General features: G+C 40.5%; 1 protein-coding gene and 1 long non-coding RNA gene across 2 annotated transcripts in view; both read right to left on the bottom strand.

The window, feature by feature from the left end:
• LOC144588586 (uncharacterized) overlaps window positions 1–15,598 on the bottom strand; it is a 404,395-nt gene that overhangs the window by 153,095 nt on the left and 235,702 nt on the right. The gene's annotated exons all lie outside the window — the stretch shown is intronic.
• The window catches only part of FER1L6 (fer-1 like family member 6), a 118,653-nt gene that overhangs the window by 38,027 nt on the left and 65,028 nt on the right, over window positions 1–15,598 (bottom strand). Inside the window, exons 17-22 of the mRNA XM_072999299.2 lie at window positions 13,535–13,654; window positions 11,803–11,955; window positions 7,638–7,824; window positions 5,502–5,626; window positions 4,422–4,556; window positions 2,771–2,920 (exon numbers count right to left, since the gene is read on the bottom strand). Coding sequence (XP_072855400.2) covers window positions 2,771–2,920; window positions 4,422–4,556; window positions 5,502–5,626; window positions 7,638–7,824; window positions 11,803–11,955; window positions 13,535–13,654 — 870 coding nt within the window. The remainder of the gene's footprint in view (window positions 1–2,770; window positions 2,921–4,421; window positions 4,557–5,501; window positions 5,627–7,637; window positions 7,825–11,802; window positions 11,956–13,534; window positions 13,655–15,598) is intronic.

Genomic DNA, 15,598 nt, shown 5'->3' with positions numbered 1-15,598 from the left:
TCTGATTTTATTTCATTCGTTTTCTACTTTGTGTTTCTTGGCTCCAAGTGTTTGCACGTGCAGTTCTTTACACACAGTTTTTTGAACTTGGCACCCTAATTCTTGGGAAGGGGCAGAAATTACCCCAAAATGCACATAATGAACATTTTTTCTATCCTAGCACATTAGTGTTTAAACTAATCTTGTTTAACGAGGTTTTGCGAAGGAGCCTCACTACAAATTTGTGATTTGGAACTATTTATACTTCTGGTTAACACTCACATGGAGAGTGTGTGTGAGACACCAACAGGCTTAAGGGACTGAGAAAATTTTATCTGAGTTAGAGAATATCATATCTGAACTGGTAATGATGTGATTTTCCAGTACGTTTTGTGTAAATTCCACTTTTTCAGACTGTAGCACCACTTACATAACCTCGTACAGGTTATGAGACACAAGGCTAGAGAATGAAGACAGCGACTGAGTCAATACATAATAAACATCTAATTACACAAAGACTTCCCACTGGAGGCGAAATAATCTAATTGTTACTGCACACAAATGAAAGGGTATTCAAAGTGCTTCAAAGTTATAAAGCTGAATTATTACTTCTCCAAAGGTTAAGGGGCGTTCTTGAGGGACACATAAACTTTTCATTTTCTGCTCCTATCAAATGAGTTCCATCTGTTTTTTCTTTCTTTCTTTTCTTCTTTAATGACTGAGATAAGCCAATGGGAACTTTTATAGCTGTCTTTTACACCTTCATGGAACACAGAGAAGACGCCTAAATATACTGGTGAACTACAGCAATGGGGAATAGTGAGAACATTACAGAAAGGGCAGTGAATCGTCTCACGTACTGTACAGCAGCATTCCCCAACCACCGGGCCTGCACGAGCACGCTGCCGTTTGTGCATGTGCACGGGCACTTGCACACATGTGCAAAAATGGCAGCATGTGCTTGTGCGGCCCTGCGTGCAAGCGCAAATGGCGGCACGGCGCCTGTGCGGGCATGAGTGTGCCCATGCAAGAGCAAGTGTGTGGAACGCTGCTGTATAGGACAACCTAAATTGAGAAGAATTCCCAAAGTTGCTGTAAGTAAAACAGAGAAAAAATTTTCCGGACTTTTTGCTCAGCCACAAAGCACCTTCTAGTTAATTTGCAAGGACAGATAAACAAATTATCTCCTGTCCAAGATAACATTTTGCAGTCGTTTGTCTACAAATCCATTCTATCCCATCCCACATTAATCTGAGTTTTCTAAAAACAATCTGAACAAAATTTTACATTTAATACATATTTCAATAGGAATTTCTAAATTGTTTGCTCTCCACACAAACAAAACAAAACTTTAAAGTTCCATCCTATAGTCCACAGGAGAACATCCCAGCATGTATAAAAATCCTGCAGAGCCTTTTCTCTGCAAGTCAGCAAGGATGACTGTAGCACAATAAGAAGATGCTCTCCAAGAAGCCTCCTCGTTCTGGTGGACGTCATCCCATCATTCTGGCCCTTCTGCTAGTGGTATTAGAATGGGGGGGGGGGAGAATGGGCCACATGCTCCTTCTCTGAGAACATTCTCCAAGTTAAGGGAGATACCTACGTCAACTCTAGGGCTGATGTGATGAAAAGATCATTGCTGTCTTGAATTCAGACATAACATGTTCTCTACCATATCTTTTCCATACTTGACATGAGCAAGAGGCTATTTTCTCTCAAAGTATGTACACATTAAAAAATGTACACATTTAAAAAAAAAAACAGAACTTGAAACACTTGGGAAATTCTAGAACAGTGGTTCCCAAACTATGGGTCCCCAGAGGTTCTTGGACTACAACTCCCAGAAATCTTTGGTCAGGTCAGCTAGTGTTGAAGGCTTCTGGGAGTTTTAGTCCAAGAACCTCTGAGGATCCACAGTTTGGGAACCACTGTTCCAGATCAATGGCAACTGGTACCTATCAGGACTGATAGAATAGAGGGGCCAACCAACCAGTAAATCTTCACATGTTAGCAACCCCACCTGCTATTCCAAGAAGCAAATGAATGCTTATTCACAACAAACTGAGTGTACGCACGCACGCACACGCGTGCACACACACACACACACACACACACACACACACACACACACACACACACACACACACAACACACAAACAGCACCAGCAGAATGTCTACGGAATAAGAGGCACATGGTGGGGCAGTACAGTGATTATTAGGAGCAATATTCTCAATCACTAGGTGTGGGGGTACCCAGTCCACAGTCCATTTTGTACTCCTCAACTGCCCTGAGTACAACCAAATTTTAAAAATATTTTTAAAAGCACACACACATATTTTTGCTCCTTTGTGTTCTCTACGACACTGGGAGTGGGCAGGTTTTGCCATGTCTAACCTTCTTCAAGCATCCCAGCATATCCCTAAAATATTTTTTTGGCCATTTTATTGTTGTTGTTTTAAAGTGACTAGCTGTGGTTGTGTTCCATACTCTTAGGGCTTGGCTGGTTTTGTGCAAATCTTGTTGATTTGTCGTGGGGGAGATTCTGACTCGGAGGACTCTGCTGGTGGTTTATCACACAGTTCTTGAATAAAACCTGTTCTTTATGTGGGCATTGAACCTATACCACCATGTTTAAGAGGCAAGTATTAAAATAGTGTGTAATTCCTTTTTTAATGCATATGCATTTTAAAATCCATGTTGTGCATATAATATAAGGTGCTTCTTCCTGTCTTGCTTTTTTTCATGTAATCACCAGTAAAAATCATGCTTAAGTAGTTATTCTGAGTTTACCTGCAGCAGCTCAAATGCAGAAAGGAGATCGCCTCCAGAAATATTTCCACAGTATATAGGGTGGTAACTGAGTTTAGGTGGTTCATATTTCTCACCAACCAGTGTAGTTACAGGGGCAGCTACAGTGGAACCAATATATTCTGATTTTCCCTAGATAAAAAGAATAACTTCATGTTATTTACTGCATATTCTAATGATCCTGATAATTAAACTTAGCAATATACAGACGGGCTCTTTAGTGACACAGTGTTATTACCAGTGAGGGGCTGGAGCTAGGATGACTCACATGTTCAGAGTGTCAGGACCTTTTCAACGAGTAGAGACAATCACCTCATCTCCTTCCCCACATTTTATGCCTTCCAGTTTCTTCTGAGTCAGCTGCAACCCTCTGGGTAGGAAACTTGTATTTTGACATAGTTCCTTTTGCATTGGAAACTATTATAGGGTTACCTGATCTTAAAGAGGCAATTGGAACTCTCTAGCTTTACAGAAGACCTATTCTTGGTGAGCATGAAAATTCCTGGGATTGATCCATCAGTCACTCAACTACCTGCATTTTGGAATGGTCCTTGCAGATATGGTTGCCATCATGAGTGGTTACACGTCAGCATTTATTGCAATGCCAAGGAATTTTTGGGTGGCCAAAGGCAAAAGGGGACGAGGCACCCACACCTCTAACTGTTGTGTGGAAGAAAGAATTTCAGCAGGTGTATTTTTCAATGACAAGCAAGTTCCCTCCTCCTGGGGTCATGGAGATAAAAACGCATATGTGACAGAATCTGGAAATATTTCCGAAACTAGAGTGAGGAAGACTTTCAATACTGAAGGGGAAAATTCCCATTTCGTTAATATGTTCTCATTCTTTCCAGAAAAATAGCATAATGTATGTCAAATGACATATTAGAATTTAGATTTCACCATCTTTTACCTGTAACTTTAGCTTCAACTAGTTTTGATGGACTTTAGCCTCAACCAATAGCCAACTGGTTCTGTTCTTGTTCCATAACCTATACACCAAATTCCGGGCTGTGCTCCAAACCATCAGGCCTCTCAAGGCTCTGCTCCTAACCTGTCAGACTATTTTATTTCCATCCGCACTAGCTCAGCTTCCATCAGCCTAGTTGGGAGGTTAGTGTTTCTAAAAATCCAAATTTGGCCATTGCAGTGGATAGAAAGGTCAATCCTGTCTTGTTTTTCTTATCTTGGACAGAAACTGAAGCCATTGTATGAAACATATCTAATTGTACATGGTTTGTTCATTTTCCATGGCAAAGGGGTCAGAAATGGGCATACACAGTTACAAGATACCTTTAAAATCATTGCCCTGTCCAGTAATATCTACCGTAAGGCAGACATAGGCTGAAATCCATAGCAGGTTGCAACTAGAACAGGCCATTTAATCCAAGGGGATTTGGTGAGCCATCTCCTCCAGTCTTCAAATGATTCAGTGAATCTGCTCTAGTTGCAAATTACTGCTGGATTTTCCCCATAGTGTGGTGACTTCTCAAGGTATTAGCTTAATAAACAAACAAACAGAAAAGTTATTCATTTGGACCACAGCTCCCAAAATGGTGCTGGGATATTCTGTAGGTTGCAGTTAAAAAAGAGGAACTTTTCCTCACTCAGATAAAAAGCAAGGAAAGCTTCTTACCACAGCATCATCATCATATAGCTCTATAACAACCACTGGGGGGAATGCTGCAATTTCTTTCCCATCTCCATGAAGCAGAATGTTATTAAAAAGCAGCATCTGATTCCAGGTGGGAGATAAAGTTTGCTGAATGATCTAATGAAAAGAAAAGTGGAGTGTTGATTACAGTGTTGATATGAACAGCAAAAGGGCTACACTTTTTAAAGGAATACCAAAAAAGAATAAAATACTGTTTTCTACTGAGGTAGAATAGCCATTTTCAGCCAATAATACACAGCTTTGTTGTTGAAGATACCTTTCTGTCTTTAACCTTGTCCATTCTCATTTGAGAGAGGAGATAATTTCAGGCAGCTTTAGCAATATTGGAAGTAAAGAGGCCTTGGTCATCCTATCCATCTTGCCTTTTCTAAATCACCCTTTGTTTTGCAAATTGCTCTGTTTCTTCAAGGAAATTAATTAGCAGCTACTGTATTTCCCTTTCTTTAGAGGGAGAGCCACATACATGTTTTTTTTTGCTTCATAATTACGAAATGCACAGAAAGGAGGGCATCTGTAATCTGTAACTTTATAGGGGAGTTTACCCCTTTCTGCATTATCTTTCAATAAATTTCCTGAAGTAATAAACACAAGTTTCCTGAACATGAGTTTCTGGAGCAGCTACTCCTATTTCATAGCCAGAAGCTCTCAGGACTACTCTTTTGCACTCTGACAGCAAAAATTACCTCAGTTGTTTTTTTTACAGCCAGGAGTCTATTAAGTCAGCACCCTTGATGCAACAACCTTCTCTTGCCCCACCCCAAATCTCACAGGACTAGTCTATTATATTCCCAACCACTACAAATTGCCCTATAAACAGCTATTTATCCAACATCTTCTAACACCTGCATGCACCAGAAGATTGTCTCTGTGTTCAAAAGGGGTTTCTCATGTCTGAAAATGTGGATTTTATCCACCAAGGCTCACATTGCAATAAATCTCTTTGTCCTAAAGACACTGCAATACGTTGTTGTTTTTTGCCTTGTTTCTGATATGGCCCCTTCTCTCAAAACAGTGACTATCTTCCCTCACGCCCGCCTTTACCTTTGTGGTCTGGCAATGCGAAACAAAAGTCACTTTAGCAAAGGGGTCTGAAAGTCCAGTGCTGTCGGCCGCGATCAGCCCCCTGGCCTGGTACATGTGTGCTCTCAGCTGGAAGACATTCTTGGCTACATAAACACAAGAAGGAGAAACACAGGAGAGCCAAGATAGTACAGTGGATTGAGTGTTAGACTAGGACTCAGGAGACCTGGATTCAAATCACTTCACAGCCATTTACCAACCTTGCTGCAATGGTAAACCACTTTCTTAGACATCTCTTCTATCTCCAAATTCCTATTAGCATTGCCATAAACCAGGACTGAATTGAGGGCGTAAAGCGTTTAGCAGAGATGGATCATCGATCTGGAAGAAACCTGAAATCTCCACCAACCCTCTGCCAGTCAAGGAAATCCTCAGGTGGACATCAAGGCGCTCCCTACAAACACCTAAAAATGGGAATCTACCGTCCTTCAAGGCAGTCAGTTCTATTGCTGAACATCTTGCCGTATCAGGACATTTAATTTAAAATCCTCTTTCAGTGTCAATCTATCAGTTCAAGTGGCACAAGAGGGGGAAAAATATTTTAGCCAGAGTCTGTGAAGTTAGTTTTTGGACTCTAAAGTATTTTTTTTAAATCCAAGCCTCTTTGATGATCTGAATTACTGTCAAAACTCAAAGCAAGAGCCAGCAATTCTAATCCTAGACCATGTTGATACAAATAGTTCCCATAAAATATGGCACACGTCCAGTTTGATCTTCCGCATGCAATTCAACAGTTTGCTCTGCTTATTTTAGTGGGATTCTTCTGCGGGAGATTCTGCAAGACTCTTCTGCAAGAAAGCCCCACATGATGCTGAACAACTGCTAATCCCAGCCAACTTCCTGCAGCCCTAGATGCCTTGATACACACAACTGTATTGTAAAACGTGGATTAACAGTGATGTGCCAGAAACCAAATTCAGCACATGATCCATAGGATTTTCAGGTGTACACTGGAAATAAACAATAGCACCAGATTTGGGCTCTCCCACCCCACCCACCCACCATGCCAAACTGGTTGTCAGCAGGTCCTCATGGTGTTGTTAAAGAAAAGATGAACCCAGTGTGATATAGCAGTTAGGATGTTCAACCAGGACACACAATATCAGAATATTTGTCCATGCTGTGCCATTAAACTTACTGGATGTCTTTAAACCAGCCATTCTCTCTTAAGCTGCCCTACCTCACATTCAGTCATTAAAGTCCTTTCCAGAAACTCTTTGTTTTGAAGTTTGACAATTGACTGAATTAACTAACAAACCAACAAATGACATACTTCTCAGCATTTTAAGATAGCAAATTAAATCCCCTTAACTGTTTAATGTCAACATCCTGGCCCTACCTCATTCCCAAGCTCTGGATTTGATGGTGAGGTAGGGAGGAAGAGAAAGATAGTTGCCACCTAGAGCTTAATGGAAGAAGGGTGAGGTATAGATGTAACCAACAAGGGAATGGATGGGATGTCCAATGCCTTGTATGCGCAAGAGAGAGAAAAATGCAAACTTCCAAAGCAATGTCTTTTGCTGTTTATAAAGATTATCTCCATACTTCCAGTACAGTAGGGGGGGGGGAACACCCCATCTTCTGGATCAGCACCCATGGATTCACTTATTTGTTGAAAATCTTAAATAAAAACCCACAGAAATACCTATTTATAGGTATTTCCATGGTGTATTTACCAGAACGAGCCACTAGAGGAGGTCACTGACAAGGCTATGTATGGTGTTTGCTGCTTCCTCATTTTTTGGCGTCTGTGGGGAGGGGGCTTGAAACCAATCTCCTGCGGATATCACAGTCCGACTGTAGTAGCACATTACTGTGAAGAAAACTCAACTAGGCCGTACAGATATTTATTTTTATTGATTAATTATGTTTATATTCGACCTTCCTCCCTTAAGCTCATAAGTGCAAAGGGTCTCATGGCCTCACAAACACCTTATGAGGTAGGCAATGATGGGAGAAATCAATCCATGAGTTTTATGGCTCAGCATGGGTGAAGACCCAGATCTCCTAAATTCCCAGTTCATCATCATAACTACTACACTATTCTAGCTTTGGCCTTCCTCTATTTCACATCCTCTTCTAAGTTCAGGGTCTTACTTTTGTAGACCAGGCTGACAGGAGGAGCAGTAGCATGCGATCCTGCACTTGCTGAGGAAGGTACTTCTGTCTCATAACCAACAGGCAAGTTGTCCAAAATGGTGTGGGAGTATTTGGCAGAACCAAGCCATAAATATGTGTCGACTTTTCCATGGACGTTCCAACCAGAAGGCCGTTTCCCCGGTAGCTGAAGGAAGGAAAGGAGGACCAGCAAAGGTCATGTGCAAGCCAGAGGATAAGATACAGTAGATTTACTGCTAAGTCTGTCTAATATCAGGGGCCAAAGAAGACAGGATAGTATTCACATAATTAGTAGTTGTATGTATTTTGGAAGTAAACAAGAGCAAGAAAGATAATCCAGTTGTTAGGTTGCTTTGGAAGAAGAATTAACCTGTTGGTACCTGGTAGGGTTCCAATCTGGATTTGACCTTCTAGGTTTGCTTATTTATATGCCAATGGACATAGTAAGCACTTGGGTAGGAGGAGGCAGTGATGGATGTGGACCTGGATTGCAATGAAGGGCAAAGGGTGCAACCAGCCTTATTTCATTCCCATTGAATGCAAATTACTGATCCTAACTGGGGTTTCCTTGCCTTCTCTTTACTAGGTGTAAATAGATGCAGTTACTAATTTAAAGTCAAAACAGACAATATGTGTAGCATATTTTTAGAAGAGGTGCTCCCTCCAGTTGTGAAAAATGTCTGTTTGTCATAGCATGTGATTTTCCTTATCTTTGTATCTTGCATTCAGTATACTTTTTTATTGTCAGGAGTCAATAAGAGGCTCAACCTGGGCTCCATTTGCAATTATTATTGCTTAGACATGTTATCACTGAGGAAATCTGTGTGGGAAGAAAAATGGGTTACCTGCAGAGAATACCCTTTGACATGCTGGCTGGAATATTCTGGAAGTCTTAGTTCAAAAAAATATATACATTTCTCTGTGACAGGTCAATAAAATATTTACTAAATATCCAGATACATCCAGCAAGAAACAACAAACATTTTAAGAGCCTCAGAATACTTTTCCTCTCAAACTGTGTATAAAATAACTCCAGCTCTCACCGTTGTTTTGGTAATAAGGAAATGAAACCTTCCTGTTGTTATGTACTGTAACAATAAATGTTTGCTTTACTGGGCTTATTTTTAGGTCTGCCAGAGTGGATAAATGTGTCTGGGAAGACAGGGTCTCTTAAACTTTGTATTTTAAACAAAGAATAAACAGTATACCCAGCATCCAGAAAGGACTCTTGACAGGTGTGTGAAGAAAATGCCTCAGAGATTTATTCTGATGAGTAAATAGATATTTTGGAGAGGAAATAACACTTTCATTTCGGTTTTTCATCAGCTACTGATTAAAACGCTCAGCTTAATTATGACTGCCATTTGACAAAACCTGGAAGAGACAGCTTATGGGCAATTATTTTCAAAAGTCCATATGTTCCCATCCTTACAATGAATATGTTATAAACATTTAACCAAGTAATCAACTGGAACTAGGAAGAATTCTCCTCCCTCGTGTTTTCTAAATTCTCCCCGAATCACAGATTATCATTGTAAGAAGACATAGGTAAAGGTTCCCCTTGACATTTAGTCTAGTTGTGTCTAAGTGTAGGGCACGGTGCTCTTCCCCGTTTCCAAGCCATAGAGCCAGCGTTTGTCCGGAGACAGTTTCCATGGTCATGTGGCCAGCGCGACTAGACACGGAATGCTGTTACCTTCCCACTGAGGTAGTACCTATTTATCTACTCGCATTTACATGCTTTCGAATTGCTAGGTTGGCAGGAGCTTGGACAAGTGATGGGAGCTCACTCCGTCACGTGGATTCGATCTTACGACTGCTGGTCTTCTGACCCTGCAGCACAGAGGCTTCTGTGGTTTAACCCATAGCACCACCACATCCCTTAAGAAGACATAGACTATTGTAATAAGGCCGAGTAAAGAAATGCCAGTATTTCTGGGGCAGCTTAAGATACTGCTGCTTGAATTTAGGGGAAAGATGGCACTCTCCCTTCCACTCTACAGGGGCTCACTGATCTGGCTGCTGCCTCTTACATCCATTCCTCTGATTGACGGGATGAGAACTTTATTCTTTCTGAGATTTGTCAGCAGTTTTAACAATGTTTTGCAACTTCTAGCTTCTCTCATTCTTAAGAAAATAGGAATTATGCCCAAAGGCACACAAATATATATGGAGACTGAATCCGCTCCTTTGACTCCTTTTATCATTACAGTTAAAACAAGAAAACTGGAGCATGCCCTCAATTCTAAGCCACCTCTGTTCTTTGTTTTGCCAGTGATCATGAAAACAGGCATTTATATATAGGAAGAATGCAGCCCCACACTGAGTCACAGCTGAATTATTTAAAAGAGAGGTGGGTGATCCTTCCCTTATAAATAGTATGGCTGACAGGCAAAGACAAAGCCAGAGTGAAAGGTGGGTAGACTTTGCAACCCTGTATAGTGGTCTTTCTGCATGCCATCCAATTTCATTTTTTTCTCTTCGGATCATATTAGCCATTAAAGGGAAAGGAACTTCCTGTCTCTCACAATAGGATTTAACCTGCAATGCATGCGCCAGCAAATCAGACTTGTGTCAAAATGTGAAAATTTGTGAGTATAGAGTGCTGAAATAATTATGAGGCATGTAGAAAATGTAGCCTTGATAATGAAAAGTTTTTTTAAAATGAGATTTGAACAGTAGTTTACTGAAGCTATTGCAAAACCATTAGCCATATCTCCAGCTGAGCAAGGTCAGGCTCTCCAACTGAGCAAGGTCACTGTACTATAGCATTACTGACAGTTGAACATGTTTTATAAATGATAACAAAGCATAAACAAGGGATGCAGCTCTTATAACTTGCACTCTCTGTACCTACAAAATTCTGGTTTTCCAGGATTCTGGTGCATCAGATATTTTATGTTACAAGTAGACATGGGAACGAATATAAAAATGAATTGCTATGTTCAACAAATATCACTGATTCGTCAGATATTCATTGCTTCATATTCTTGAGGTCCAGAGACCCCGACAAACATGAAGCAATGAATATAATCCTTTTATGTTCGTCCCTTTGTCTATCAGGCTTCCCCCCCTTCCTATGCCCAAATGGGGACAGGAAGAGAAGGGAAGGGGGAACCAAACGATCTCCCACCCCCACTGTCTTTGCAAAGACAGTGGGGCTGGGGGATCACTTTGATCCTACTTTGATCCTTTCCCTCCACTTCCTATGCCCTTTGCAAAGACACTGGGGCTAGGGGATTGCCTGGGTCCCCCTTCCCTCCTCTTCCTATGCCCGTGTGGCATAGGAAGGCTCTGGGGGGCTCTTTTTGGTAACCCCATGGGCTGTCTAAAAACAAAAGTGACCCAACAAATGGACAAATTTATTCGTGGTTTGTTGGGCCAATGGGAGGCAATGGCTCATCAAACTTGACAATCCATGAATCAAGACAATGTGCCATTTCGGTGCTTCCTCCTCATCTACAGTTACAAGCCTTTATTCTTCCAGACTCTGCAAGATCAGGGTATAAACAATGGCCAGAAAAGAGCCAGAGAAGGAGCATCACAGCAAAACACCACACTGCATAAACCAGATACCAACAACAATAATCAATAATGATTTCCTTCCATAGATATAAACTGGCACAAAGCTGGTTTGACTGGGTGAGCATTTGGAATTACTTTGTTATTAATATGCTTAGAATCTAAGTAATTTTCTTTAATACATTCTTACTTTTAAGAACTTTGATATTTTATGTGTTTTAAAAATGGGTTTTAGGCTATAAGCTCCTACATCTTTAGAATGCAGACCTGACATTTGCACATTAAGCCTGTGTTTACTTCCACAGAGATCACAAAGCAAAGGACAGATGCAAGATGCACCATTGAGGACAAGCAAATGTTATGACAATCATCCTTCTCTACTAGAGGGAACACCACTTCTAGTTAGGTGTTAAGCCAATCATCCAGTTTGACCCAACCTCTCTATTTCTTCCAGGCAACATGGAATCAGCCCATGGTCTATGCATTGTCTTTGGCAGCTTCTTAAAAAGAGAGTTTTTGTTTGAGGCAGGTTAAGAAGTAGCATGACTTCTTCTGGCAGCCTACATGGCAACAGCTAACAGTGGTGTGCTGCTAAAAATAATTATAAGGTTCTCAGACTTACTTTCAAGAAGTGTGTTTTAATCTTCCCACAATGTTTGCCTCGCTGCTCATGCACAGGGGAATAGAGCAAATCTTTAGCTGGGATCCTTGCGTATGCAACTCTTTTGTTGTTGCTGAGCATCCAGATGAACACATCAGGCACCGTATGCTGAGGCTTGAAAAAAAAAGACAGATATGTGCTTTGAGCATCAAGGGCAGCATTAAACCCTAGAAACACATGTTTTCATTGGGAAATCAGAAATTTTGGATTATGAGTGGATAAAGGACAAAAATTTAGAAGCATTGGAGGAAGAACAGTCAGAGTTTTATCAGAGAAATGGAATATACTAGTTTTAAAGTAACAGAAGAGAGAGAGAGAGAGATTGCATTTTGGGCACACTTGTCTCAGATCTAATCTAAAGGACTCATACTGCAGAGTGGAATCAAAGTCATACTAATGCACTGGCAAGGAGAAGCGATGTTGTGATTATTCAACCTGAATATGTTTGTTGAAAGGTCTTTAAAAAAAACAACTGGTACCACTGTGTATGCCAAGGGTTTCTTCCAGCAAAACAAAGACTTTCCCCATCAAAACAAGTTCTTAACAGCATGATATGTGAGCTCTGCCCAAACAATTTATTTACAGATTTATGGATCTGTTTCCTTCAGTGAATCCAAGATGGACCCTTGCTTATTGTAATCAGAGTAGTACCACTTACTCACAAGGATTGGGAAGAACCTTTTACCAGGGATGTTGAAGTGAAGTTTCAACAAGTTCTGTAGTAACTGGTATTTTGAATAAAAGCAGTCCATACAGCAACAATGTGTTGAAGATACCATGTGTAAACAGCCTTGTTTCACTCTATTCTGTGGCTCAGTAACAGCTAAGGATGTAACTGTCGTAGCCCCTTGCTCTCTGAGAGAAACTGAGGGGGAAACCCGTTCTTTTCCCTTGACAGGCAGATATCCGCATAAGCTTTTCATGGAAATGCTAAGGTACATAGGATGATTATGATTCCTGCTGTAGAATGGCACATTTCCTGTACAGGATTTGCCTGGAAAGGGCAGACAAAATGCTACACTGTGCAGGATTATTATAACTCCTGTGTAGAATAGTATCTTTCTTATACAGGATTCACATGGAATGGAATACTTCCTTGTGAAATACCAGTCTGGGGTTCTTACAGTTCCTGCACAGAATGGCATCTTTTCCTTGCAGAACCATGGGCAAAAAAAAAGGATTCACAGAAAGGGCAACAAACTGAACAGAATTTAGCAGTTTCCTGTGCAGAAGTATGGACAAAAAAAGGGGGAAGGAGGAAATTAACAGCATCTAATTTTTACAAGAAGGTAAGAGATTTTGCAGGCTCAGGTCAAAGTCTCATGAGAGAGACTCAGCCTTCCCAGATTTGGAAAATGACCAAGAATGAGGAATTTTATGATTATGCCCATAGTCATCCATAGTGATAGATCATCCATAGTGGCACGTCCAATCGAAGATATTCTACAAGTAAGTCTTTGGTATTGCTATTGTGAAAAACTAAGAAATGCTGGAGGCATTCAAGAGAAAATTGAGCAACCGTCTCTCAGATCTGCTTTGATTTGGATTCCTGCATTGAGCAGGGGGTTGGACGCGATGGCCTTATAAGTCCCTTCCAGCTCAATTATTCTGTGATTCTATGAAACACGTGAGACACAAGGGCATGTTTGGAAAATGGTTTCTAACAGCTTTTCCAGAAAACTAGATGAGTTACCTCATCTACCAAGAAGCGAATCTTCTCAATATAGTTCTGGGTCTCTCGCATCATCTCGTCTACTGGAATCTTCTTCTTCTGTTGCTGGATAATTCCTTTGGCATCTTTGGACATTGCTTCCTACCAAACCAAAATGGATAACATGTTTTTAAAGCCGCCAACCACTATCAGTTGCAGAAAGGAGGCTCTGCATATTATTATCTGAGTTACAGATCTGGTTTCAGCTTGATTAAACAATTGTGTATAAAGTGTGTTAGTTATATACTGCCTGATAGTGCTTAAAGCACTCTCTGGGTGATTTACAGTTCAATTATACAGACTACACATTTCCCACAGCAAGCTGGGAACTCAATTTACCAACTTTGGAAGGATGGAAAGCTGAATCAGCCCTGAGCTGGCTATCTGAACTCCTTGGGACTGAACTCAGTCATCTTGACTGCAGTACTGCAGTTTTAAACACAAGGCTCTTAGACACATATAGACCAGGAGATGGGGTGTGTAGGATCACAAAACAACATTTCCTTGCTCTATAATTGCACTTGATTAGGAGCAAGCTTAGGGCTCAAAGTATCATTTTATGTACACCAGGGTAGATAATTTGTGGTCTTCCAGATGTAGAAATAAGCTGCCCAAGCCTGATGTACACCAATAGTAATTCTCACTATGTACTAGAATGTAAAAGAAAATATTGCTATATTTCAGATGCTTCAAGCACAACTTTCCATCACTGGTAAGTACTAGAACTAGAGAGTTCCACCACCACAATCACAACAGGACAGATCAGATACCACAAGATCTTATTTACATCTATTCCTACCTGCCACTTTGTAAAACCATTGAAAAAAAAGGTTCCACCACTTTCAAGAACATTACTTTCTTTTTATCATTCACTTAATTCTGTATACACATGAAGAATGAAGCCAATGTTATACTGGATTTGGGTTTTTATTCATGTACTTACTGATACTCTGGTTACGACTGCAGTTTTCATATTATTATTGGCATTTAATGCTTTTCATTTAATATGTTGTAAGCCACTTGGGCACAGTTAAGTAGAAATGGAAATGCATGGAAATAAATAAATGATACAAAACCATAGTAAAAATACGTTATGTACTATGTGCACCATTTGATTTCTTATCATTGAACTGCTTAGCATTCAGTGACACACGCCTGAATGTTTGAGCAGCCAGCACTGGAAACCATTGTAATTAAATAATACGAACTGGGTGTGCTCATGGCAGCTTCTTTCTTTTGGTCTTTGAAGGCAAGATAGATCATGCTGATATCAAAAAGAGCTTTGTGTACATGCTTAATTTCTCTGGGATGCCAAAAGCGTACCCCAAAATGGTGATACACAAGCTGTTTTGTGATCAGTCAGAGTTTTTTCAGTTATGCCCATCCCATCTAAGGCAGCTGGTTTGTCTAGCAGGATGAGCTACTGTAGACAGGAAACCTTAGCTTTTCAGTTTGATCAGGCAGATACAACATGGCTCTTTCCATGCTACGAACGGCTGGATTTTGCCCGAGGAAAGGGGACAGAATTTCAGTTCGTTCATTCATTCATTCATTCATTCATTCATTCATTCATTCATTCATTCATTCATTCATTCATTCATTCATTCACTGCCCATCTAACCAATGGTCACTCTGGGCGGTATACAGTAATGACAACATCATCTAATACCATAAACGTATTTAAAATAGAAAATTTAAATTTAAATGAACATCACATTTAAAAACAAGCAGCAGTTAAATATGATAGGCTAATCGTCTCAGTGGGCTAGTCAGATGGCAAATTTTGGAAAGCCGTCCAGAATAAAAAAAAAATTTGAGGGACTTCCTAAAGATTGCCAGAGAAGGGGCCAGGTGAATTTCAGATGGCAACTCATTCCAAAGCCAAGGAGCAACCACCAAGAAGGCCCGGTTCCTTGTTTTCTCCTTTCGAGCCTCCCTCAGGGTTAATGTCCTTCACCATACAGCCTAGATTGTACAGGTAGAACAGGCAGCCCCTGTTGGAAGTTCGGCCATGAAATGATGTCCCAAACCAAATTTGATTAATTT

This window comes from Pogona vitticeps, chromosome 4 (genome assembly GCF_051106095.1).
Source record: "Pogona vitticeps strain Pit_001003342236 chromosome 4, PviZW2.1, whole genome shotgun sequence".
Taxonomy (NCBI): domain Eukaryota; kingdom Metazoa; phylum Chordata; class Lepidosauria; order Squamata; family Agamidae; genus Pogona; species Pogona vitticeps.
Note: the sequence above shows the minus strand (reverse complement) of the source record. Positions and strands in the feature narration are given on the sequence as shown.